At 52.1% G+C, this 26,966-nt stretch overlaps 2 protein-coding genes across 3 annotated transcripts; both read right to left on the minus strand.

Moving 5' to 3' along the window:
* Window positions 1-9,543: 9,543 nt before the first annotated feature.
* On the minus strand, window positions 9,544-18,800 carry Tedc1 (tubulin epsilon and delta complex 1). 2 transcript variants are annotated; one of them, XM_023705703.1, is made up of 8 exons: window positions 18,510-18,800; window positions 18,334-18,412; window positions 17,558-17,760; window positions 16,968-17,123; window positions 15,162-15,260; window positions 12,432-12,515; window positions 11,952-12,149; window positions 9,544-10,387 (listed from the first exon to the last, which is right to left on the minus strand). In XM_023705703.1, exons 1-8 carry the CDS (start codon window positions 18,666-18,668, stop codon window positions 10,058-10,060), a joined length of 1,308 nt encoding a protein of 435 aa, XP_023561471.1. In that variant the 5' UTR covers window positions 18,669-18,800; the 3' UTR covers window positions 9,544-10,057. The 2 variants fall into 2 exon arrangements, with proteins under 2 accessions (XP_023561471.1, XP_004645466.1); XM_004645409.2 differs by having other exon boundaries at window positions 12,432-12,518.
* Window positions 18,801-20,502: 1,702 nt separating this feature from the next.
* On the minus strand, window positions 20,503-22,508 carry Crip1 (cysteine rich protein 1). The gene is made up of 5 exons (XM_004645364.2): window positions 22,372-22,508; window positions 21,014-21,108; window positions 20,881-20,938; window positions 20,749-20,795; window positions 20,503-20,630 (listed from the first exon to the last, which is right to left on the minus strand). The coding sequence occupies exons 1-4, from the start codon at window positions 22,409-22,411 to the stop codon at window positions 20,755-20,757; spliced, it is 234 nt and encodes a 77-aa protein (XP_004645421.1). The 5' UTR covers window positions 22,412-22,508; the 3' UTR covers window positions 20,503-20,630; window positions 20,749-20,754.
* Window positions 22,509-26,966: the final 4,458 nt, after the last annotated feature.

Consider the following 26,966-nt stretch of genomic DNA (forward strand, 5'->3'; position numbering starts at 1 on the left):
CAAATCATCAAGAAGATCATACACCATGACCAGGTAGGATTCATCCCAGGGATGCAAGGATGGTTCAATATTCAAAGATCTATAAATGTAATACACTATATCAACAGAATGAAATCTAAAAACCACATGATAATCTCCATTGATGCAGAAAAGGCTTTTGACAGAGTCCAACACTCATTCATGTTCAAAGTCCTACAGAAAATTGGAATAGAAGGCTTCTACTTCAATCTCATAAAAGCCATCTATGACAACCCAATGGCTAACATAATTCTAAATAGGGAAAAGCTGAAATCTTTTAGTCTCAGATCGGGTACAAGACAAGGATGTCCTCTATCACCCCTCCTATTCAATATAGTTCTGGAATCATTAGCTAGAACCATTAGACAAGACAGAGAAATAAAAAGAGTAAGAATAGGTGAAGAAGAAGTGAGACTATCATTATTTGCAGATGACATCATACTTTACTTGGAAGACCAAAAAAACTCCACCAAGAAGCTACTTGTTACTGAATTTGTGCATCAATTCTAGCTGAGTAACACTCCACTGTATAAAAATACCAGTATTACTCAGCTAGAATTGATACACAAATTCAGTAGCATAGCAGGATACGAAGTTAATACTTAAAAGTCAATAGCATTCCTCTACACTGATAACAAACACGTTGAGAGGGGAATTAGAGAAACAATACCTTTTACAATAGCACTGCAGAAAATGAAATACCTTGGAATTCATCTAACTAAGGAAGTCAAAGATCTTTTCACAGAAAATTACAGTACTCTGAAAAAAGAGATCATAGAGGATTTCAGAAAATGGAAAGATATTCCCTGTTCCTGGATAAGAAGAACCAACATCGTGAAGATGGCCATACTCCCAAAACTGTTGTACAGATTTAATGCAATCCCTATCAAACTACCACCAACATACCTCACAGACCTACAGAAATCATTCCTAAAATTTATTTGGAACCAAAAAAGACCTAGAATAGCAAAAGCAATCCTGAGCAACAAAGACAAGGCAGGAGGCATTACAATTCCTGACTTGAAATGACACTACAAAACTACTGTGATAAAATCAGCATGGTATTGACAACAAAATAGACCTGAGGATCAATGGAATAGATTAGAAGATGCAGAGGCCTTTAGGAACACACTCAGCCACCTGATCTTTGAAAAAGGGGCCAAACACGCTTATTGGAAGAAAAATAGCCTCTTTATTTTTATTTTATTTTATTTTTCAGAACCAGGGATTGAACTCAGGCCCTTGTGCTTGCCAGGGAAGTGTTTATTCCACTAAGCCATCTCCCTAGTCCCCAGATAGCCTCTTTAACAAATGGTGCTCAAAAAACTGGCTCTCTACATGCCAAAAACTAAAACTTGACCCAGGTCTATCACCATGCACTAAACTAAAGTCAAAATGGATTAAAGACTTGAACACTAAAACAGAAACACTATATCCCCTGGAAGAGAAAGTAGGTAGAAATCTTGAAGACATAGGGGTAGGCAAACAGTTCATAAACAAAAATCAAATCGCATGGGTAATACTTGAAAGAATTAACAACTGGGACCACCTCTTATTGAGAAGTTTTTGCATGTCAAAACAAACTACCAATAAAGTGAAAAGACAACCCACAAATTTAACTAATAAGCACTCAAAGGTCCACTCTCTAGAATTTATAAAGAACTAAAGAACATTAGGGCCCCTAAATTTAAAGACCCAATCCAGAAATGGGCATCCGAGATGAACACACACTTCTCAGAGGACAAAATTAAAGAAGTGAATAAATATGTGAAAAAATGCTCCTCATCACAAGCCATCCGTGAAATGCAAATTAAAACAACACTAAGATACCATCTCACCCCAGAAACAATGGCTATCATAAAGAAGTCAACCAACAACCAATGTTGGAGAGACTGTGGGGAAAAGGGAACCCTTCTCCACTGCTGGTGGGAGTATAGACTAGTGCAACCATTATGGAAATCAGTGTGGAGACTCCTTAAAAACTAGGACTGGAAATCCCATTCAAGCCAGCTATTCCCCTACTGGGAATTTTCCTGGAGGAACTGAAAGCATCATATCATAGTGATACTATGCGTACCTATGTTTATAGCAGCACAATTTGTGATAGCCACATCTTGGAACCAACCAAGATGCCCATCACAGGAGGAATGGTTGAAAAAGATGTGATATTTTTATACAGTGGAGTATTACTCCACTATAAAGAATGATAAGCTCAAAGCCTTCCTATTTAAGTGGATGCCACTTGAAGATATACTTATAAGTGAAATAAACTAGACCCACATGTGTAAATATCATATTGTCTCCATAGTATAAGAACTAAAAAGAAGAATTACAAATACAAAGGTATAACACATTTAAAAGGAAAGCAAGAACTTGAGGATTGGACAATGAGGCAAGGGCAAGGAGAAAAGCTGGGAAACATGACAAAGCCATACATTTATATGCACAAGATGGGTAAGGCAATGATCCTGAGAAACATCAGCAGGTTTTTGAAACTAGCAGTTAATTGGTAGGATTCTCACCTTGACTAACTATATATGTTGATACCTGTGAACCAAGCAACTGCACTGAAGATAGCAATATGTAATAGAAGGATCACATTTGGAATATTTGTCATTCTGGTCTTCTAAATACATACCTCTTGTCATGACATACAATTATTACCATATTGTCTCTCAAGTAAAAGGGTTTTTTTTTGTTTGTTTTTTTAAATAAAGGGTAATAAATGAAAAACAGACACAAGAAAAAGAAAAAAAAAAGTCACAGGAATGTCCTGCTACAATTCTGTATATGGTTAGATTTCTAAATTTCTGTGTAAAAATATGTATTTATTCTTATTTTAAAAAAATTTTTTCTTCATGTTCTGTAAGGAGTTAAAGTTCAACATATCAATACTTGATGGAAAATACCTGTTCCATGTTATGCCTAAGATGTTTGACATGTAGACAGATAGGGTAAACCGAACTGCATATGTTGCAGGGTAATAATAAGCTTCTTTTCTGGAGAAGTTAGCAGATCAAAAATTGGAGAAAAATGGGGCTGGTGAGATGGCTCAGTGGTCTAAAGCACCTACTTAGAACAAGCTCAGCAAAGCACAGGGACCGCAGTCCAATCCCCCAGCACCACATGCCAGCCAGCCCCGCCCCTGGTGGGCTGAGCTGGCCACACACACACACACACACACACACAAATAAAAAAAATTGGAGAAAAAGGGGCCAGAGAGATGGATCAGTAGAATAAGTGCTTCTTTGGCACGCACAAGGGCCTGAGTTCAATCCCCGGTTCCACAAAAAAAAAAAAAAAAAAAAAAAAATTGGAGAAAAGGAAGGGCTGCAAGGTCAGCCAACATTTTGGCCCTAGCCCTTCAAGGTCAGTAAAGACTCGGGACATAGGAGAACCTGTACTGTAACATCATGTAACTCAGTTGTGCCCATTTCTGATCAAGGAGATTATGGAGCCACAGAGGAATGTGATTGATAGTATATAATGTGCCTGGGGAGAGTCACATGGAGAGAAAACACTCTCAGGCTTTCACAGAGAGCAAAGTGGTCAAGCAATGACCATGACTTATCCTCATGGCTGACACTGACAAAAGATCTACGAAGTACGCAACAGGGTTACAGGATAAATCCTGAGGGTATTTGATTGACCTTATCAGATACAAAAGTTACGTTTCTTTTTCTATAGGTCTTGCTTTATCTTGGTCTTAACCATCCAGCAGAAAAGTATAAAAATGAGGTCTATAAAGTAAAGCCATATTAATGCGATGAGCTATAAAATGTTCAAGTCAATAACTTCTGAGGATAACCATTACTATTATTGTTTTGCTGAATTCAAGCACCTATAGTATGTAGATGCCAATAGAATACTCACCTCTGACAGGACTGAACAAAAAAGGGGGATACAAAGGAAGGACCATTTTGTATTTGTATATACAAAATAGTTAGGATAGATATACAGCTACTTTCACTTAATTCAATGAGAAGAAAAATTTGTACTAATAGTGTTTGGACAGGATCTCCTGTCTGCTTCTCATACTATGGATAACCATTAAGAAGATAACATGTACAATGTATTAATTATTGAAACTGTGCTATTAATCAGTTTTCAAACTGTCTCATTGATATTTCTCAATAAAATAAAAAAAAATTTTTTTAAATCCCCAGTACCAACCACATGCCATGCCAGCCCCACCCCCTGGGCAGGCTGAGCAGGACAGAATCCAGGCATAGTGGTGTACACCTATAACCCCAGCACTGGATAGGCTGAAAGCAGGAGGATCATCAGGTGTCCAAGCTGCACAGTGAGACCCTGCAACAACCAAATACGTTTAAAAAAAAAAAAAAAAAAAACAAGACCCAGGCAAAAATCAGTGGGTATTGGGCCAGCAAGATAGCTCAGCAGTCTAAAGAGCCTGCTTAGGCAAGTTTAGGCAATCACGGAGACCACAGTTCAATCCTGGCACCACATGCCATACCAATCCCACCCCCAAGGTGGGCTGAGCCGGCCACACACACACACAAAAAAAAAATCGGTGGATATTAGAAACTGTAAATGGGGTACCATGTCTCTCCACAATAACCCTGTAGTATGTATTTTTTATTTTTACTTGGCCCAAGCTCACTCTGAAGAGCCTAATTTTTTTCCCCTACCCTTTTGCTCATGGCTCTTGGCCCTGTTTTTCTCCTACCTATAATAAATTTTAAATTTTGCCATCATTTTAAAGAGAGGAATATGAAGGAGCCAATGTCCACACTAAGGCTTGCAAAGGTGTGCAGAGCTACCAGACCCAGACCCCCTTTCAGTAAAGCAAATGAAGTTATTTAGGGATTAAATCAAGCCAGGTGTATAAACAGAGACCTGTAATCCCAGTATTAAAGAGATTGAGGCAGAAGAATCACTAGGAGCTCCATTCTGCTCTGGGCTATACAGTGAGACCTTTTCAGTAAATAAATAATCAATCAATCAATCAGGGCTGGTGAGACAGCTCAGAGGCATAAGCACCTACCTGGCAAACACAAGATCCTGAGTTTGATCCCTAGGCCTGCATGCTGGCTCTGGAAACCTAGGCATGGTGGTGCACACCTGTGTTGAGACAGGAGGATCACTGAGTTTGAGATCAGCCTGGGGGTTACAAAAGTGAGCACAAGGGGCTGGTAAGATGGCTCAGTGGTCTAAAGCACCTACTTAGAACAAGCTTAGCAAAGCACCTGGACCGCGGTTCAATCCCCCAGCACCACATGCCACCCAGCCCTGCCCCCTGGTGGGCTGAACTGGCCACACACACACACACACACACACACACAAATAAATAAAATTAAAAAAAAAAAAAAGTGAGCACAAGGCCAGCCCGAACTGCATGGCAAGACCCTGTCTCAAAAAATTAAATAAAATAAAAATAAAACTGGGGGGCGGGGAGATGGTTCCGTGGAATAAGCGCTTCCCTGGCAAGCACAAGGGCCGGAGTTCAATCCCTGGTTGGGCGGGGGGTGGGGGGGACGACTGGGCCCTGGGACAGCAATTGAGACTGGGCATGGTGGTGCTTGTCTGCAATCCCAGCACTTGGGAGACTGTAAACAGGAGATTCGCCACAAGTCCGACCTAGTAGTGAGACCCTGAACACCCTCTAGACCCTTCCCTAAATACAGAAAAAAAAATAAAAATAAAACTGGGGCTGGGCAGTTAGCTCAGTGACTCAGTACCTGCCTGACAAGTGTGAGGGCCCACATTTGATTCCTAGTACCCAAAACAACAACTCAATGTCAGGTGCAGTAGTGCATGGTTGTAATCCCAGCACTAGGGACGCTAAGACAGGAAGATCACCACTACTAAAATCATTTGGCCCTCGTAAATAAAACAGAACTGGGCTGGAGAGATGGCTCAGTGGTCTAAAGCACCTACTTGAAACAAGCTTGGCAAAGCACAGGGACCGCGGTTCGATTCCCAGCACCACATGCCAGCCAGACCCGCCCCCTGGTGGGCTGAGCTGGCCACACACACACACACACAATAAATAAATGTAATAAATAAAAATAAATAAATATTAAAAAAAAGAACCTTTAAAAAAATAAAAAAATAAAAAAAATAAAACAGAACTGTTCATTATTTTTTTTTTTTTTTACCAAAAAGGTCCTATGAAAAGTTACTGCTAAAAGTACCATGAACCAGATAAAGATGTCTCCAAGTCAGGGAAACCCCAGCTGCTATAACTTACAGACCCCAAGAGCCTCTCAAGGCAGCAACGTGCCTCACCTGGCTGCTAAAACCAGCTCACACCTGAGCTCACAACAGCCCCTGTAACCTGCAGCTGTCCTGTCCATGGGGCCCTGGTGTGGGACAGCAGGCACACTCTCCCTCCTGGGTTAGCACGAGGATCCCTCACCCAGCCTGCTGGCTCTCCTGGGCCCCTTCTGTGGTACAGTCCCAGGGCCCAGGCTTTTTGCAGCCAGGCCAGAGTGCTATGAGACATCAGTCAGCACTGAACAGCATATACTAGAGACCTGCCAGTTCAGATGGCACTGCCTCTAGTGGCTACACCCTCAGAAGATGCCCAGGTGCACTGAGGGATGTGAACAGGGTCTTCTGGTGGCCACTGCTCTGTGGCAATTTCAGGTCTGAGAACTTCTGCTGTCTGCCACTTGTTCTATATCACTTCTGGGGGTAGTGAAATGGCATTTCCACAGCCCCCCACTTCCACACCAACTCCTGGGCTTTGGCTCTAACCTTCTTGTGCCCCAGGTGTGACCTGCATCCCCATCAAGCAAGTGGTGGTCAAGTCACCCACATGGAGGTGTGTTTGTCTCAACCTAGGTCACAGTGGCTACCATGACACTGTGAAGCTTGTTTACTCTGTATTTTGATGTTTGGACATCAGGGGCTTATGGGCCCTGACGGGCAGCGAATGATTGCTGGAAACAGTGAGACCCTGGCTCCTGCCTTCTTGTGCATATCACACCCACCAAGCACTGAACACCCAAGGTACCATACACCCGAGACCTGCAAACTGCTGAGCCAGGTGGTCCCTAGGCTGCCTACCTGGCCTCACTCATTCCTTCCATGAAGACTTGTGCCTGCCCCTCCTCCCTTCCAGCCACTGCCAACCTAGTACTCCCAGTCTCCTGTATGGTCAGGCCTTTTTCTTGGCTGTCAGTGAGAAGCTTCTTCCTCCCTATCTCACTCTGTGTCTGTGTCCTGTCATCATCATCACTGGTCAGAACACAGACCCAGGGCTGCACCACACCCATGACCATTCCTGCCTGTGTAGACTCCTCCAAAAGTGACAGGGACTATATCCTTCATTCTCTCTGATGCACATCCCAGGACCTAATGCCACAATTATCTCTGTACCCTCCTCCACATACCCTGACATAGGGGTAGCTCAGAACCAGGGCTCCCACCAAAGTAGGCCAGGACTGACAAGGCAGAAAGGGGCCTAAGGCCAGGGGACAAGGACAAGCATGAGATCACACTGGAGAACATGGAGTGGACAAGGCTATGGACTCAAGGGATAGTCATCAGTGACCAAGGTCCCCATGACTAAATAGGAACCAATCTTGCCCAACCAGCCATATTTCTCTCCAGATGGCACCTGCACACAGCCCTCTCCAGCCCAAGGAAGATGTCAACAAGTTGCTTGTCACACTCTTTAGGCATCCACATGGTGAGGTGGCTGCAGAAGAGCTGTGGTGCAGACCCAGCAGCACCCCAGCCAGCCCAGCCCACTAGCTCAGGCTACCCTGGGCCATGTGAAGAAGGCCAACTAAGAGTCTAATTAGGCAGAACCGAGGCATTGCAGGAAGCACTGTAGGACAGGTGTGATGTTACAACTGGAGAACTTTAAAAAAAAAAATCTTTTATATACTTACTTGATACAGCGTCTCCATACACAGCTCAGACTCATAGTGATCCTCCTGTCTCAGCCTTCCCAGCACTAGAATTACAGACCTGTGCTACCACACCCGGTTTCAGTGGCTGGCACACAGCAGGTGGTACTGGGATCATACCTGGGTCCTTCTGCTTGCCAGGCAGGCACTCTGACAACCAAGCTATCTCCCCAGCCCAGAGCACATTCTTTTTTATATATAAAGTGATGCTTGAGACATTCAACAAAAAGGTGGAATGTATGAAAGTTATGTTTTGGGGTTGTTTTGTTTTGTAGATGCTAAAAATCAAACTCAGGACCTCATGCTTGCCAAACAGGTGCTGTACTGCTGAGCCATGTCCCAGCCCCTAGCCAGTCTTATAATGGCTCTTTTCCCTGCAACATGGTTTTTCCCTTAAGGATCCCATCCAAGGTGCTAGGCACAGAACCCTGGAGAAGCACTCTACGATGGAGCTGCACTCCAGGTGTGCTGCTTTTGAGTAAGCACAAGTTCCCATGCTTTCCTTTCCTGTGGCTATGATTTCGGCAGCATCTCTGTGAGGACACAGAGATGGGTTGTGTATCTTTTATTTATTTATTTATTTATTTATTTATTTATTTATTTGTGTGTGTGTGTGTGTGTGTGTGTGTGTGGCCAGCTCAGTCCACCAGGGGGCGGCGCTGGCTGGCATGTGGTGCTGGGGGATTAAACCGCGGTCTCTGTGCTTTGCTAAGCTTGTTCTAAGTAGGTGCTTTAGACCACTGAGCCATCTCACCAGCCCCGGGTTGTGTATCTTCACATGGATGGTTACACTGGCCTCAAGCTGCTCCTGGCTCTTGGCCCTGGTGTCCTGGGTTAGGATTAATGGGGAACAATGATGGGGGGGGGGGGACAGGGTGGTAACACTGCTCCTCAAACTCATGAAGGGCTAGGAATCAGGTGAAAGTGAGGACCTTGGCAGCTCCAGTCAGCTACCCCTGGAGTTGGAAGGAATTCTCCCAAGGAACTCATAGGGCCCCCTGCCAACACCTGACTTTAACTCTGTATAATGGCCTGGGAGCTCAGGCCTGATCTGCAGATCTTTCATGTGGACTGTTTTAGGCCACTGTACCCCTGGCCTGCTAGCCATAGCTGCTCACTGAGACTGTGTAAGTCTGGGTCCCCCAGGTGGCACCCTTTATCCTGCCTTCACCTTGCTTCTACAGCCAACCCACCTCACTTCAGGAGCCCCAAACAGATTCACACACACACACACACACACACACACTGACTGCAACTACCAAAGCCACAGAGCAAGTGTAAAAGTGACAGCTCCATGACACTGAATCTGCATCTGGGTTTTAAATGAAATTCCAGGAACTTGAGGAGGAGCTTAAGCCAGGTTGTAGGCCCAGGAGCAGCAATGTCTATGAGGATCAGGTGGGAAACTCCATAAGCTGGGCCTGGCAGTAGGCTCCGGGAGGCCAGGGGGCCTGGGGCTGACAGTGGCCTTGGCCTAGGCTTGTAGTAGCACTGGGTTAGGGTCTGAAGCCTGGGATGGAAAGACAGGCAAGACTGGAGGTCATAGGCCCACCTGTGCTTCCTGGCAGAGGAGTCGGCAGCCGGCCAATCCACTGGGCTGTGGGCGCAAACCCAACACAGGCAGCTCTTTGTCAGGCTGAGCTATCGTGCAGCCTTCAGAACAAAGCCCCTCTGTCCACACGCCCAGGCACTACCCCCAGGGAAAGCACCAGAGCCAAGGCCTCATCCGGCCCCCACCCCAACACAGACACATCTATGGCCAACACAGGAGGGAGGCTGTGTGCACTGCCTGCACTGGGATTTGCAGTGGGCCAAGGCAGGGTGGGAGGGCACAACTGCATTCAGGGCAGATGTAGGGCCTCCCATAAACACAGCTTAGCTCAGCTACCTTGGGCCTCAGCTCCCTCTTCCCACTCAGACAGAGCCCTGGAAAGGTGGCCTGGACCCCACAGGTAGGGAAGGTTCCACCATTTATTTCTGGGTCTCCTCCAGGACTCCTCACAGCTATGCCAGCACCAGTGTTGCAGACCAGGGCTGAACACTCCACAAGCCAGCCCTGTGTCCATTACCCTAGAACCTGCTCTTCCAAGGAGGTCAGCACAGGCAAGCATGTTCCCATGCCTCCACGGAGAGAGGGAAGTTGTGTCCATGGGACCTCAGCATCTAGGCGGCAGGATCCAGATGAGGCCTGGCACAGTTCCCACCAGCCTGGCCAGCTCCTGCTGACACTGTCCCTGCAGCTTACACAGCACCGCCTCTAGGCTGGCCTCCTGGCTCCTCAGGAGCCTGATTACTTCAGCCACTGGCAGGCCCTTGGCCCCTGCTGACCCAGCCTTGATCTTCACCAGACGGTGGGGCCCCTGAGGTAGACTGGGGCTCCTGTCCTGCTTCCAGGACTGCTGCAGGGCCAATAGCTCCTGATCCACATTCTGCTGCAAGGTCTGTCTTGCTGCACTCCACTCTGGCCCACGACCCAGGCCACCAACCTGAAAGAAAGAGCCACAGCAGCTCAGGCTCAGCAACTCTGTCCCCAGGACATAGGGCTTAGGGACCTCAAGGTTTCTGGGGCCAGGGATGGGGGATGCAGTGTCCTGGCAGGGGCTCTCACTTCTTTACCAAAAAGCAATGGTGCCCAGTACCCTCACTCAAGACAAGGGGCCCCCATCACCATCCCAAGGCAGCATATGACCCTATCAACTGCAGCTGAGCAACAGACACCCTCAGGCTCTACCCCTAGGCCTCACAAGACCAGTTACAGAGCCAGCTCGCTGGTCCAGAGGTAAAGGTGGGTGTGGCAACACAAAGAATTCAGAGCAAAGAACTTGGGGCCTCCCATCTTCAAGCCTACAAAGCGTGAGCCTACTTGGGACTCTCCAGGTCACCATAGTCTCCCACTATGACCCTCTGCTATAGCACTTCCCACCTCCCAGGGTAGGGAGCTAGTCACTGAGGCTACCACTGGTTCTGGACAGTCCTGGGGCTTGAGCCCTCATCCTACTCTAGATGACCCCAAGGAGCCACCCGAGTCTGTGAGGCCAAGCAGGGTGGGCTCACCCATGAAGGACACAGGACATGGCCTAAGTTAGCCTCTTTTCTGGGTTGGAGGAACAGCGTGAGCAAGCAGGCACAGGAAACACCCTGCTCTTCATGGAGGCCTACTGAGAGCTGAGGGGAGTCTGTCTGTGGCTTACATTAAAACACTTTCAAAAAAGAAAACGGTGTACTATGCCTATAATCCCAGCTACTTGGGATGCTGAGGCAGAATCCCAAGCTCCGTGTCAAGTTCAATGTCAGCCTGGGCAACTTGGTAAGTTTTTTTCAAAAACTTTATTTATTTATTTATTTATTTATTGTGTGTGCGCGCGTGGCCAGCTCAGCCCACCAGGGGGCGGGGCTAGCTGGCATGTGGTGCTGAGGGATTGAACCGCGGTCCCTGTGCTTTACTAAGCCTGTTCTAAGTAGGTGCTTTAGACCACTGAGCCATCTCACCAGCCCCTCAAAAACTTTTTAAAAAGGGGTTGTGGATACAGCTTCAGTACTCCCAAAGAAAAAAGAAATGGAGTAACATTCAATGCTTACAGTCAGAAACCTCCCCAGAGGGCCACTGGACCTGGGGCAGTGGACACCACAGAAGCAAGAGGCCCAGGCACCAGACAGCATGTGGAACAAGGGACTGGCAGGATGAAGTGATGCCTGCATGGACACCAGGGGGCAAGTCATGCGAGGCAGGCTCACCCCCTCTCCCCTGGAGAACAAGACTCCCATCAGGTGGTCTAGAGCATGGAGGGCTGCTGCTCAGAGACCCCTCTGTGTGCATCTCCTTGCCTTGCTATAAAGTGGAATGAATGCATCACCTACCACACCTAATCCAATTAAACTAGGTACTTTAACTAGTAGCTCAGTTAAAGAGTCTACTGTGCCCAGGAATCAGCCCTGCTCAGAGCTCCTGAAGGGGTAGGGCAAGGGCTGCAAGGGACAACGCTGAACCCCTTCAGGGCCAAAGCTAACTAACCCTGGAGGACAGGGCCCGGTGAGGTGGGTAGGGCTCACCTGGGCCTCCCAGGCCTGGCGCCGGCTGAGCACCTCTTCACACAGCAACTCCCGCAACGCCTGCAGCTCCTCTTGCAGTGTCTGTAGCTCCTCCTGTAGGGTCGCCAGCTCCAGCTTGCCACACTCATGCTCAGGGATCCTGGACCGGAACATGGGCGCAGCAGGGCCCTCTGGGGGACAGGCACCTAGAACAGTGTCCTGAAGAGACCCAAGCAAGAGAGTGTGCGCCGTGCACAGGCCTCCAGTCAATAGAACCAAGAGGAGTAGTGGCAGTCCCACACATGCAGCATCCCAGAGAAAAACATCCGACACCTAGCGACACAAGGTAGGGCCAGAAGACAAGCCATATCTTGGGCAGGACCCAGACTCAGTCGCCAGGCCAGGATTCCTGGGGGCTCTTCTTCTTGTCTGGGAGGTGGGAAGACCCTCAAACCCCCACTGTTTGAGGCCAGAGAGGCAGGGGAAGCATGGCATCCTTACCATCCACTGCCAGAAGACCGGCTCATAGCGCCGCCACTCTAGAGCCGCCTCCAGCCGGGCATTCTCCTGCTCCAGTGCCCGCAACTGCTGCAAAGCAAGCAAGCTTCATACTTCTGCCTGTACCAGGGTCCCTGCAGGCAGCTACAGGGCCTGTCCCCGAGGGTACCCGAACATCTGCCTGAGGGTTTCAGTCCCTTCTGAAGGGAAGGGTGTCCCTAAGCTTAAACAGGTCTGCCCTTCTGATCACACCCGCGGTCCCCACACCTGCCCCATGGGAGATCCTAGGCTCAGGGCTGACCCTGGTCCCCCTGCACTGGACAGCTCTGAGCCTAGAAGCTCTGAGCCAAGGACAACCTCACTGGGGGCTGCACTGAGCAGAAGGCCCAAGAAGAGAGTGTGCCAGCCTCAGACGCAGGGGAACCCCCTCCCCTGTCATTTGGGAACCCCGAAGGTTGGGAGCACTTTGCACTGGCTTAAGTGGGAGGTGGTGAGGCTGGGACACAAATGGAGAACAGGGAAGGGTGGGGCCAGATCAGCTGTTCTCCCCGCCCCTCCACCTAGAGCCTGATGACCCTACACACACACACACATGCACATGCGTGCGTGCGCGCGCACACACACACACACACACAGAAGCTGGAGATGTCCAGCACAGTGTGCCACAGCCCTACCTCTGCCTTCAAGGCATCTCCATTCTGACTACAGCTAGGATCCCCACAGCTCCCCCTTCCACTCAGGTATCCTGGGTGGGAACCCCAAACCTGGTGGATCCAGCACCTGACCCCCCCTTGGAGAGGACCAGAAGCTGATGATGGGTTGGCTGGGGTATTCTAGAAGCCTGTGGCCTGTCAGGGCAGGGACAGGTCCTACGAAAGGAAGAGAACCTATTCATGGCACTTATATCAGGGCCTTATGGCCCTGCTCAGGGAGGGGATCCCTGCTGAGCAGTGAATGCCAGGCCCTCTTCACCTGAATTCCCCGCTGTAGAGAGAGGCAGAGATCAGACCAAGGGAGGAGGGGTCGGGTGGTTCAATGGGGAGTGCCCTGAATGCAAGCCCCTGCCGGCCCATCCTAAATCTACCACAGCAGAGACAAGGTGAGGGACAGACAGGACCAAATAAATATACAGAGTGTAACCCTAGACAGGCAGGCTGGGCAGGCACAGGAAGAAGAAGTGGCCACTTCCCTCCCCTCCTTTCCCACCTTGCTTCACCCCCTAGGAGAGCCACCTCCCTGCCTGCCTTCCTGCTAGGGACATTAAAGGCTGCAGGCTCCCCTCTGACCAAGAGGAATACCTAGCTGTGCAACAGCATGTCTGGCAGCACACCAGTCACAGATCCTTCCAGAAGCTTCTGGGACACAGTTTATCAGTGCAGGTAGGTCAGGTTCAGACACTGGGCACTGCTCCTTCAGAACCTGAGACAATCATAGCCCCAGGGAACCCCTACTATTGTCTCTGGCTGTCCTATGGCACCAACACAGACCAGCCTCTGAACAAGGGACATCCCATGCCACACATCACACAGAGGGTCCCACAAAGCAGTTCCAGGCAAGCCCAGATTAAGCCTGGGCAGCCTTGGCTTTGCTCCAACCTGGAAATGAGCTGAGTCACCTCCGAATGAGCGACAGAGCCAAGGGCACAAGGGGATACCCAAATGCTGCCCCAGCATGTCCATATCAGGCACAGGCCTTAACTGAGCTGGGCCAGCTGGCACCAAGCTGGGCAGGTGCTACCAAGGGGCACCTTAGCCACTGTGGGGTCCGCAGTTGCCCAGAGCATGCTCTAGGTAGGGATCTTCAGAAGCCCAGTGAACAATGGAGACCAGGAGGCAGATCATCTGCCTCTGGTCCTAGGTCCTCAGGTCCCACCTGCCCAGCATTTAGGACAACCTGGAGGTGAGGCCAAGTCTCAGGGTTGAGGAGGAAAGAAGACAAGAGGGAAACAGGCTGGAAGGAGGATTGCCCCAACTGACTCCAGCGCTCCTGTGCAACAGGACACTGGGGCTGGTCAGCCCAAGCCACAACTCAGGATGGCCCGGAGCCCCACTCTAAGTAACAGTCAGCTCTGGCCCTATCCTGGGAGCCCAGAGATGAAGCTGGACAAGCAAAAAGAAGCAGTGAAAGGGTGAAAAGAAGAGGGGGACAAGTCAGTGGGCGAAGAGAAAGGAGGGGAGACTGGACATCCTGGAGAGATGCCTCAGAAAAGGATACCTGAGGTCTCACAGCCTCTAAGATCCAGTGCCTGCTTTCCTTTACATCTGGGCTCTGCCTGGGACCCTAGGACCCCATCACCTGCCCATCCCCGCCTGGAAAGCAGCCGGTGCCCATAGTAAGCAAGCAGGACTGAGGCCACCAGGCCTCCCCCCTTTAGCCAACCCTTCCCACAGGCCCTAGCTCTGGAAGCAGCCATCCGCTCCCTCCCAGGCACTCCAGGTTTGGCCCAGACCTGAGGCCAGGGTTCCTTCACCCCTTGCCAAGCCAATTGCAAACCCAGGCTGGACTCTGTACCCCTTGGCTGCCCAACCTGGCCCGGGGACCAACACACACAACACCTGCCAGATGCGAGGAGAGGTGGACAGTCCCAAGCAGGGAGAGGTCTGGAGGACCATTTGTCACCCATATCAGCAATGACACCCAGAAACAGCCACTCCTATAAGATAGAGCAGCCCCAGCTCACCCCAACAGGCTTTGCCCCACTGCAGATGGCAGCCACCCCAGGTCATCTCTCACCTGATGGATGCCCTCTGGATCCCGGAGCATTTCTGTTTCAGTGACAGACAGGTGGCCAAGGTTCCGGTCACTGTGGCAGCCATGGGTGTATGTGTGGATCTGAAATGGACAGCACAACCACACACCAGGTTGTGTGAATAACAGTGATTCCAGCATCAGGCCTTCTAGGGGGAGATTCTGCCCAAAGGCGTGACCAAAGTGGACATAAAAAGGGGCCTTGGGAACAAAGTTCCCAGGATCCCACAATGCATGTTAAGTTTGGAACACATCTGCAGGACAACCAACAATAAGTTACTCTCAAGAGATGTTTGCTTTGACCACTATGTCCTCTCTGCCCCTAGCTTGCTTAAACTAGGTCGACATTTGTCATACAACAAACCATCCCATTCCTTCCCTGTCCCAACCGAAACCTATACAAATGTTGCAAGTGTTTTTTTTTTTTTTTTTTTTTGTGTGTGTGTGTGTGGCCAGCTCAGCCCACCAGGGGGCGGGGCTGGCTAGCATGTGGTGCTGGGGGATTGAACTGCGGTCCCTGTGCTTTGCTAAGCTTGCTCTAAGTAGGTGCTTTAGACCACTGAGCCATCTCACCAGCCCAAGTGGTTTTCTTTTATATCTTTGTCCTTGTGTCCTTGAGTTACAAATAAGTAACTTACAGAGGTATCAGTTTGTGGCTATTTCCCTGAGGCTTTCTTATACAGAGAAGCAGCCTCTATGGGCCTCTCAATAACTGAATTAAGTCTTGTCACTAAGTAATCTTAACAACTTTTATACCATCAGTTACACACTGTGACCGCCTTCTTTAGCTTGGGTACCATGTAGAGCCCGCACTACCATGACAGACAAGGAAAAAGAACTCAGAGAAGCCACACTTTGAGGCTGGGCAGGACAGGCCCTAGCTCTGCCACCATGCTGGGGGCCCCCAATCTCATAGTGCCTGCCCACCCCACAAAGCTTGCCAGAGGTATGGCACAGTTAAGCAGGGCCCTTCACTCTGCCTGCAAAGTGGCAGGCTTTTAAAGATGTGGATCTGTCTCCAAGGGAATGGCCAGGAGAGCATAGCAGAACCCTCAAGACCAATGGTGAGGACTCAATGATCACCTAGCTGTAGGGGCATAGGAGAGCCCCAGGTGTGAGGCAGGAGGCAGCACAGTTGGAACCACCAGGGCCAAAGGCAGGCAAGAGAGAGTGAGTGGCCTTGGGAGAAATTGTTGAGACCTCTGTGGGGGCTGTCAGCACTGACTCATACTGAACATGCCACTGGGCGATTGGGCCCACATAAGTGACCCCTGACAGCCTTCACAGCCCCCTACAAGAAGCCCCTACATGTCAGACACTCAGGAAGTTGAGACAGGAGGGTCATGAGTTCCAGGCTAGCCTGGGAAACTTAGTGAGATCTTGTCCCACTAAAAAAAAAAAAAATCTACCCTGCCCCAATTGACCCATACCCAGGATGGGGTAGAGGTGCCTTTCCTCCTTGGGGCCCAGGAGGAACTCATTCCTCCATGGAGCCACTGCCAGGTTTGTTGATGTGGAATCTGAAGGCCATAGTGACTTCTGGTGACAAGAAAGCACACCCTATAAGTTCTATGACATCCAGCTTCCACTCTACCAGCAGGCTGAGAACTGTGACCACTCACTAGCCTCTTCCTGGACCACCTAACCTAGAGGTGAGAGCTCAGGCTCCACACGTTGCCCTGGAACCGTGGGCTCAGCCCGACCAGGCCTGGTACACAGGCTGCAAGGACAGGTGTCCTGGGGCCTGGCACAGGGGAACTGTCCTGATAGGGAGTCATGCGCCCAACCTACCTTGCTCAAGAGGGCACACTGCTCCTGCTGACTGCAGATCAAGCGCTGCCACTGGAACCGAAGTTTTCCCATCAGCCACTGCAGTCTGCGGAGGTCCACAGGGCCCTCTGCATCCATTTGGATTGCAGCTAGGCCAGGACTGGTCAGGACCTCACACTGTGGGGGAACAAGTGTCACGCTCTGCTTGCCATACTTTTTTTTTTAACCAGGGATTGAACTCAGATCTTCGGGCATGCCAAGCAAGCGCTTATTCTACTGAGCCATCTTCCCGGCCCCTAACTTGCCATACTTATTTTTTTTTTTTTATTGGAGGAACCAGGGATTGAACTCAGGCCCTTATGCTTGCCAAGCAAGTGCTTATTCTACTGAGCTATCTCCCCAGGCCTTTCCAACTTGCCATACTTATGAGGGACAGATGGGGAAGGATGCTGCCTCACAGGACCAAGCCTCCCAGCTCAGCTGGGAGGGCTGCTCCAAAGTCACATGGAGCACGGGGGCTAGCCTTGCCTGGCCTTGTTATGGCCACAGGAAAAGTGGAGTACCTTGCGATTCTAGGCGGGTCTGGCCCATGTAACCCTAACTACACTCACCTCCACCGTGGGCACCTGGTCACCCAGCTGCACGCAGGTCTGAGCCAGCAGCCACTCTAGCAGGGGCCCTTGGGCCAGGAGCCAGGAAAAGGTCAGCAGCAGCTCCCTGCTGCCATGGGAGCCGTCCTCTGGGAGCTGTGCCAGAGCTGGCCTAGGGTAGCCGAGATAGCACAGCACTGCCTTCACCCAGCGAGCTTGGGCCCCTGGAGGAGACCACCATTTAGGGGGGACCCCAACCTGGATGTATCATCACCTGATGCCTTTAAGGAACGCACAAGGGCTCAGCGGATTAAAGTGTCTGCAAGCAAGCGCAGGGCCCGGGGTTCGATCCCCGGGCCTGCCATGCAGGCCCCACCCCCACTGCGCTGAGACTGCAACTGACGCGCGCCTGTAATCCCAGCTCTTTGGGAGGCTGTAAACAGGCGGATCACTATGGAGTCCGATCTGGTAGTAAGACCCTGAACACCCTGTAGACCCTCCCCTAAAATACAAAAATAAGTAAATTAATTTAATTAATTTTTTTTTAAAAAAAAGGAACCACAAACATCCAACCAGCGGCCCAGCTCAGTGGGAACCAAGGGAAGTGGGGGCTGAAACTCCAATCAGGGAAAGGAGTGGGCAGGGCCAATGCTACCTAGGTGAGCAAAGCCAGTGCCCGCGGGGTTGTGGCTTTGCCTGGGGTTAGACTTTACAGAATGGGGTGTACCAAAGAGTGCAGGTAAAATTTCTGAGGGCGTGGCCTGGTCGTGGGGGCGTGGTTTGTGGACGGGGCCTACCCGGGCCTAGCGAGGCTGTAGCGCGGTCGACCTGGAGAGGTGCGAGCAATCGGAAGAGGAGCTGCCAGAGCGCTGGGGCCTGTGTTGTACAAGGAGACGGCTGTCAGAGGGGTCGGGTTGTCCCCTGAGTTCGTTCAGGACCACACCCGGCCCGGAACCCGCCCCGCAAGCCTCACAGCCTCTGGACGGTCGAACTTGGCGCGGCGGAAGATCTCGGGGTTGGGCCCGGCTGGCAGCGACCGACTTAGTGCAGCAATGGCATCCAACAGTGTCCTTGCCCCGGCCCCAGCCCGGGCCGAGGCCTCTTTGTCCATCCGGCGCCGCCGCCTCCCCATGCAGTCAGCAACAGTCTTCCTTGGATCGCCCGCCAGGGTCCCCTCGCCCTATCACAGCCACCCAGGTCCAGCGACCAATCACTGTCCCGGCCGGGTCCCCACACCGGCCGTCCTGGCCCTATGAGATGTAGACCTAACTCCTGCTGAAGCTCTTCCGGACTTCCGGGACTGGAAGGCGGTTTTGTCCAGTCGGAATTCTGGAGCCAATCTTCGCCCAGCACCCAGCCTCGCCCTTAGCTAGCCAATCAGTGTGTCCCACCACCAGTCACCTAGCAACCTCAAGGGGCGCAAGCGCCAAAGGCGCCCTCTGGCGCAGTGGAGGACCGCGGAACCTCTCCGCACCCAACTGAGCCGGAGCCCTACGCGAAACCTCCCAATCCCCACCGCCAGGAGGCACGCTAGGGCCTCCTCTCAGAGCACCGCCCGCGGTGGACAAAAGCGCCGCACCCCGTGGGTTCAACGAAGAGCCGAAGGGAACTAAGGAACTCCCGCGCAAGTTCCCTCTACCCAACCCCACCTGCTTTCTCCCCTTGCCTGTTTCCTAGAAGTTCACCAGCACGGCCCCGCAGCAATCACTGATGCGGAGGACGCGCATCCTGGACGGATGGACAGATGGAGACACTCTTGAGTGTCTTCCAGCCCGCTGGACGCACTACTGCCCGACTGCCCACCCCCCGGCCCCCAGCGACCTGCTCTGTGAGTCCCTCCAGCACGGAGCATGCCTGCCTCCATCTCAACCCTGACGCCTGTATATTTCGTTTCCGGCGTCCGGCCCCTGGTTAGTCTTTCTCAGAGCTCTTCCTCTACCCAGGTCTGGCGGACCCCACTTCCCGGAACCTCCACTCACGGCCAGTGCACCCGAAGCCTGACCCAGCTAGGACCTTGAGCTACCCGGGTGCGGGAATCTCACAGGTGGGATCCTTAGGGAGAGGAACTGCAGTCCCACACCACATCTGGCAGGGTCTGCTCTGGACTTCGGGAGCCCTTAGTCCCGAGTGGGAAAACAGGAAGCTCAGACCTACTCAGCATCCTAGCTGTCTCTCCCCACCTACTGTGCAAAGTGATGTGCTGCATCTTCTGGAATTCCAGAATCAGCTATCTCACACACGCACACCATACAGATCACCCCTATGGTTCCTGCCCCACCCAGAGTGAGGATTTCTGCAATGTTCAGTTACAGCAGTGACCTCCAGGAGCCGAGGAGGAATGGCCTGAGGTGGGTAGGAGGCTGACACAGTGTCACTAGTGAGAGTTGACCAGGGAGTTTCCAGAAATCCCCTTCCACGTCCCACAGCCAGCACCCAAATACCATTCGAGTGCTAGGAAAGAAAGCTGAGAAGGAACCCTACATCTGGGTCCCCACTGAACAGCTGTGCACACCCTTATAAGCATGACGTCTTTCCCAGGGGCACAAGGACTGGGGTGGGACGGCAGGAAACTGGAAGGGGCCAGGCAAGGAGGCCACAACACAACTCCCCCAAATCCTCTCAACAAGGGAACCAACATAATTGCAGCAGGTTTACAACCTGACCTGGGCCAGGCCAACCTCAAAGCCCCACCCAATCCAGTCACCTCTGTCCCTTTGACCCCATCCTCCCCTTGAACCAGTACCACTCAAGGAAAGGGGCACCTTTGCAGATCTGGATATTAGAAAGCCTTGGACTCTTGCCCTACAGCGGACTCCACCCAATACTTGCTGAGTAGGAGGAACATGGGCACTCTGTGGACCCCCAGCTCTCCTCCACCACCCACTGACTCATGCGCAGGTGTACTGTCGTGTAGTGCGTGCGCACGTGCGCGCACGCACGTGCACACACACACACACACACATATCTTCCAAGTGTTCAGCTTTATTGGGGACATGAGGGGCTGCTGGGAGCCCTGGATCTCTGGATATAAGGCCTGGTATGTGCCTGGATGGCCAGTGGCCCAGCAGGTGGTCAAGGATGGGATCTCTGAAACCTGTAGAGAGAGACAGATACAGATGTGAGTACAGCTAGCTCTAAGCACTGCCACCAAGCCCCATGCAGAGTCAGCCCTGAGGCTAGGTGGGCTGATGGCACTGGAGGCAGAATTATACCTGGGTCTACTTGAAGGTGTGACTCTCAGCACCACCCCGCCCAAAGCCTAGAGGAAAAAGAAGGGTCAACGGGTTAAAAAGGCAGGGCTTTATACTGGGGAAAGATCCCAGACCTGGGTCCTCAGAGTGTACCTTTGGGGCCAAACATGGCAGAGTAGCAGGGGTGGTTGCAGTAAGGCTTGCCTTCATGCTGCAAAAAGAACAGTGGTAAGGGGGATGTCCCCCATACCAGTGCCTCCCCCCACCAACCTGCCCCCTCACCTACCTCAGAGTGACCCCCAGAGGTCAGCGTCTTTCCACACTTTTCACACTTTAGACAGGATCGATGCCAGTCCTTGCCCATCGAGGTCACCCGTTCCGCTGCAAAGCATACCCTGAGTCCCTGCTGAGGGGTAGGCACATCCACCCCTGGCACACCCCAGCTCCCATCCACACACTGGTCTCTCCTCCTGCCAGCCTGTCCCACGGGGAGCCCTCCAGTCCCTTCAGACAATACTAACAAACCAGAAAGACAGATGGCTTCTGGGCCACTTCCTGGGAATCTCAAGGGGTAATGAGGCAGAGAAACACCCCAGGGCTGGGTAGGAGTGCCCAGCCCCAGGGTCTAGGCTAGGCTACTAAGTGTTATGGGTCAACTCTGCATAGGAACCAGATCAGCCAGATAGAAATTTGAATAGAGCCAACAAGCTAACACAAACTCCCTCCCCAACCATCTCCTATAACATAGTCAGCTTAAGATATCTTATAAAAAGATACACTTATCACTAAGCTATAAAACACCTTTTAGTTATAGTTTGCAGCTCTGTCAAATGAATGTAGTTTCTGTTGTTCTGTGCTAGATAACAAATTTGCTTACCAAACTGGATGTGATTTGTTATAAATACCCGCTTGCTACCTACATTCGGAGCCCATCAGCCTTCTCCTGCGTGAGAAGTGGCTGAGGGACCTGAGCTCAGTAAATAAAAGGCTCTATTCAAATTTCTATCTGGCTGATCTGGTTCCTATGCAGAGTTGACCCATAACACTAAGGTTAAGTGCTCTGGCTTCAGCCTGGTGTAGGGTGGAGCCTGCGACGCCCTTCTCCCGCTTCCGCCCTTCCGCGTGCGCTCTGAGGCGCACGGGGCAGGAAGACAGGCTGGGGACCCAAGCTTGGCGAACTGCGCCGGGGGCGCTGGTTTCTGCTCCTGTTTCTGTTTAGTGCTAGGCGGCGCCCAGCCTGCCCCTTCCCGCCCAGCGGAAACCCAGCCTAGGGCGCGCTAAGAAGGGCGCGCAGAGGGGTGGGGGGCACACAGTGGGACCCAGACACAGGGGATTAGTGGTCAAAAGCCCCAGAGACCGGTAGTGCGTGGGGTCACTACCGGAGACGAGGAGATGAGCGGACCCAAGATGAGGATCACTGGGGACAGAGGGTCACAGAGACAGAGTAGAAGCGGAAGACAGGCAGAGATGCCGAGTGGGCAGAGGCGGCAGGACAGTCGAGGCAGGAGTCCCTATCCTCCCGCCCCGGCGCTGCCCGGCCCCGCCACCCCACGCCCACCCAGTGGTCGGCCCTAGCCCCGGGCCTTCCTCTTCATGTCGGGTCACCCCGGGAAGCTTCTACATCGGGCCTGGCGGCGCACTCACCAAAGTACACCTCCTTCTCGCACTTGGGGCACTTGGGCATGGCGGCGCGTACAGGACAGGAACTACAGCGGACCTCGAGATGGCTGCGGGCGCGGGGACAGGGTGGAACCCTCGGGTCAGGGCCTTTGAGGGACCCAGGGGGCCCCGCCCTTGATGCCCCGCCTCTGTGCCCGCCCCCGAGCCCCGACTTGGACTTCAGGACCTCACATGGAGGCGGGCCAGCCGCGAACTGTGGACTGCACCCGCGCGCCCCGGGCGGGGCCGGCCTAGCGAGGGAAGAGCGGGGTGCGGGACAGGGGATTTCTGGACCGGGGTGCTTCAGAGTACCCGCCCGGGCGCATCTCGAGGTCCCTGAGAGCCAACCGGCAGGAACGTGTGTCTCCCACCCCCACCTCCCCAGGCCACAGGCTGCACCTGGGAGGGAACAAAGTCACTTCGGAAGTGCGTGAAGGGAATCAACATGTGAGAAGGTCTTCTCACACTTCGTGTTCCCCTAATAAGAGGCTGATGACACAGAATCTCAACAATGCTTAGGTCTTCCAGCCCACCAGGACCAGGAGGCCATCCAGCCACTACCAGCTCCTTTCACACCACTGCTCTCTGAAACTCACAGCAGGGACATCCCTGGGGAATTTTAAAAAGGGAACTCCAGGCAGAACAGCCCCTCCTCCACAGGACATTTGGGGACCCATGAGCTGGAGGCAGAAGACAGAAGACCACACCTAGGCTGCCTCAAAGATTCTTAGGTGGGGAGTGTGTCTTATCTCTGGGACGCGCCCAGCACTCAGATCGGTCCAAGTCCAGGCTCAGCTAAGGCGGAGGCTGCCCAGCTGGTGCCAGGCAGCGATGTCTTGGGGAGGCCTCCTTAGCTCAGGCCTCTTCCTGGGTGGAGTTCCTGTCTAACACTCCAGGGCTGGGTCACAGCCGAGCATCGTATTATTAGACCCTCACCTTCCTGCTCTGTGGACACCCTACCTGAAAGAGCCATTCCCCCTCCCCACACTCCCAGCCCCCAAGTCCTTCCCCTCATCTTATCCCACTCCCTTCAGCCACTTCTTGCCAGCTTCCTCCATGCCAGATACACCCATCTCAAAAAAAAGCAGGGCCAAGGATGTAGCTCAGCAGTATAGCACCTGCCTGGCAAGCACAAAACTGAATTTGATTCTTGATTTAAAAAAAAAAAAGTCTGACTGGGCATGGCAGCACACAAGCCTGCAATCCCAACACTCAGGAGGCTGAGGGAGGAAGGTCACCATGAGTAGAAGGTCCACATAGTCAGTTTAAGGTCACCCTGAATGGCATAGCAAGACCCTGTCCTAAAACAAAACAAAACTAAGATGTCCCTTCAGGCTGTCCAGACCCCTTCCTGCAGCAGTGCAGCCCACTCTCTGACCCTTGTTCTCCACCCATACTGCACCTGGGTATCCCCATACTCCCTTCCCTAAAGCCCACCTGCCTACCTCCCTTCCCTAAAGCCCACCTCCCTTCCCTAAAGCCCACCTCCCTTCCCTAAAGCCCACCTGCCTCCAGGCCTGGCTCAGAGGGAGGGAAGCCTTGCTTGGCCCCATCCCAAGATGCCCCTTGACCACATGTCTTTAGTAGAGGCTACAACTCCAGGGAGTCCTCACCCATGTGACCAGGACTCCTCCCCGCTCTCCCCCCAGCCCCTCTCTGAGACCACAGCTCTGCCTGAAGCGAGTTGCCGCTTGTTCTGCTGGGCACAGGTACCACTGGGTGGCTCCTGGTCTCAAGGCCACCAGCCCAGTGCTGCTTCCCTTCTTCTTCCATCCCTTGGGGTCTCCTCATTGGTCTACTAAGTAGGAGGAAAATCCTGACTTCCTAATCCCCTTACCCCTGAGAGTAGAATAGCCCTAGGTAGACAGGGAAATGCAGACAAATGGCCCAAGGGCCAGGGAGGGGTGAAAGTCCTCTTTGTACAGTTTCTAGAGTACCCACAGTCTTACTGTTCTAGGAGCCTGAAGCATTCAGCATGTGGCTCTACTTAAGGTCTGTGTACACCTGAGCCCAGAGCCTGGGTGCCACATACACATACATACATGTCCTAGTTCCTGAAGGCATCTTATGTGGCTCCTTCAGGGATTTGGGGTCATAAATCGTGTCCCAGCACACATGGTCAGATGTTTTATCCAACCTCACCCACCCACACTCTAGGAGAGGTGTCTCAAAGCTTCACCCAGGTAATATTTGTTTGGGCAGGTGAACAATGCTTCAGTCCTCAGCCCCTTCTATTGCCCCACCTGAAGGAAGACTCCTTTCACATCCACACTGCAGCCCTGTCTTGCCAGGAAGCCCTCTGAAACACTCAATGAATCCTTCCTAGCCACCTCTGCTATTGTTCTCATTGCCATGGTCACATGGCAGGGGAGGGATGGCAACAGGGGCAAAGGCCATGGACCATGCCCATGTTGGTACACTATTTTTTCCAGAGGCACATGCAAAGACATACACACACACACACACACACACACACACACACAACCGTACTTACACAGGCACACACAGAGACACAGACACATGTAGATTCACAGAGACATGAAGACAAGCATACTCTTTACACACACACACACACACACACCATCCTTGAACCCCTCTCAAATCCAGCCACAGGCCAACACAACCTCAGTGGCTTTCTCCCTCTGCTTCCTACCTACCATCCTGCATATGGGTGGGACTCTAATCAGTGGCAGCCCCACCCATATCCTCCACCCAGCGGTCGACCCCAAAACCAGTACCTGTTGGGTACCCACACAGGTGTAGGTCTATTGCTCCTCCTGCCAGAAGTAACCCTAGACTACTCCATCCCAGCCTCACCTGTGTTGGAGGCTACACACAGGGAAGGTAGAGTAAAAGGAACAAGACCCTGAGCTCCCTGAGGCCTGCCTCAGGGCCTGGGCCTAAAAGTTCAGCCCTTTTAAGGATGCTGAGTGCATGGAAACCTAGGGTAATTTAAGGTTCTTTCCAGGCTCCTGGCCTCCTGTCTACACACACCCCTGCGCCCCCAACTGGCCAGCTAGAGAAGGCAGGGCTGGTTCCAGGGACCACTGAGGAATCCCCACCATCCCCACCTAGAAAGACCTCCTCAGACTGCAGAGCAAGGTTCCTGTCCTCCACTCTTCCTTCATCCAGCATCTAGCCCAGAGCCCTGCTGAGGGTATGCACAGGTATGAAGATCCCTCAGGACTTCAGGCCAGCCTCTGGCACTGAGGTGCCCAACACAGGCTACAGGAAAGTGTTCAGGGGTGAAGGGAAACCTGATCAGGCCCCTGAGTCCACTTTCCAACGCCCACCCTCCTCCAAAGAGCAGTCTAGGACAGTCACAGTTCCCAAGGTATATTTTCAGCAGCTTGTCTCTGGGGACCTTGAGTTGGCTGGAGATCTGGCCTCCACTGGGCCTGCTGGGCCAAAGCCCATGGCTGGGTGGGAGGGTCGGATGCTACTTCCCAGCCAGGCTACTTTATCCTTCAGCCCTGCTTCAGAAGACAGGTAAGGAGGCTGCTGCGGAGGGGTGGAGGCTCCCCAACCCATCATTCCCTAACAGGGCTACAGCCCTGCCTGACCTTGAACCTGGCCAGATGGGATACCCTTCCTCTCCTCAGAGGTGTCTGGGTTGGGATGTGTCTGAGAACATCTTGAAGAGGCCCCAATGAGCCCAGAACCCTAGGACAATGTTGTGCAGAGAGCTGGGGCAAGACTCCTTAAGGGTCCTTACATGCAACTCCCAGAGGACCTGAAAAACAAAGGTGGTCAGATGGTATTTTGAAATCAATTTACTGGCTGGGTAAGGGTCCAAGAGTAAGGCTTGTGGGCAACCTCCTGGAGAGGTGGGGAGAGCTAGATCCCAAGGCAAAAGCATCCAGTCCCCCTCCTTTCCATCCTGGGGGAATCAGGAGCCTCCCTCAAGGCTGGGCCTAGTGCCTAGTATGCTTCCTGGAACCAAAGCCTTGGCAGAAAAGCATCAAATTCCAGCTTCACCACCCAGCAGCTGAGGTCCTATCCATGGCCCCAAGCCCACTGCACAGCCAGCCAGGCCCTGCAAAATAGCTACCCACACCTGCTTGCCCTGGTCTCTGGCCAGTCTTAGCCTGTGCCCACCAGCAGCCTCAAGCTACAGGCCCATGGTGATTTCCTGCCCCCCAATCCATTAGTTTAAAATCAGCTGCCAGTAAACTGGACGTAAGGGCAGCAGGGCATTTTGTGACCATCCCAAGTCCTGCAAAGATTTTGGAAAGAGCCTGAGTAAGGAGGAGCCAAGGCTGGGAAAAATACCAGGCCTGCTGTAGGGTCACTGCCCAAAGGAAGTTGGGTGGGGCCTAGAGCATGAGTTTAGGGTCAGAGGCTCTGGTACTTATAGAGTGGGGACATAGAGGAGCACGGACTGATCCCACCCACTCAGATACCCTGAGGTGTCTGTATGGGAACTCCAGCTAGAACTCCACCAGCACAGGAACAGCACCAGGCAGAGAGGTGTCTGAGTTGGGGTGTGTCTGAGAACATCTTGAAGAGGCCCCAATGAGCCCAGAACCCTAGGACAATGTTGTGCAGAGAGCTGGGGCAAGACTCCTTAAGGGTCCTTA

Source organism: Octodon degus, unplaced genomic scaffold (assembly GCF_000260255.1).
Source record: "Octodon degus isolate 3935 unplaced genomic scaffold, OctDeg1.0 scaffold00226, whole genome shotgun sequence".
In the NCBI taxonomy this organism is placed as follows: domain Eukaryota; kingdom Metazoa; phylum Chordata; class Mammalia; order Rodentia; family Octodontidae; genus Octodon; species Octodon degus.

Bases quoted from the DNA above. Each gene is read 5' to 3' on its own strand.
- Crip1 (XM_004645364.2), bottom strand. From the start codon at position 22,411: ATGCCCAAGTGCCCCAAGTGCGAGAAGGAGGTGTACTTTG. The intron at 20,939-21,013 runs GTAGGTGAGGGG...TTCTTTTTGCAG, and splicing joins CCTCTGGGGGTCACTCTGAG to CATGAAGGCAAGCCTTACTG. The intron at 20,796-20,880 runs GTACACTCTGAG...TTTTTCCTCTAG, and splicing joins TGCCATGTTTGGCCCCAAAG to GCTTTGGGCGGGGTGGTGCT.
- Tedc1 (XM_004645409.2), bottom strand. From the start codon at position 18,668: ATGGGGAGGCGGCGGCGCCGGATGGACAAAGAGGCCTCGGCCCGGGCT. The intron at 15,261-16,967 runs GTAGGTTGGGCG...TGTCCATTTCAG, and splicing joins AGTGTGCCCTCTTGAGCAAG to ATCCACACATACACCCATGG. The intron at 10,388-11,951 runs GTGAGCCCTACC...TCTTTCTTTCAG, and splicing joins GCCAGGCCTGGGAGGCCCAG to GTTGGTGGCCTGGGTCGTGG.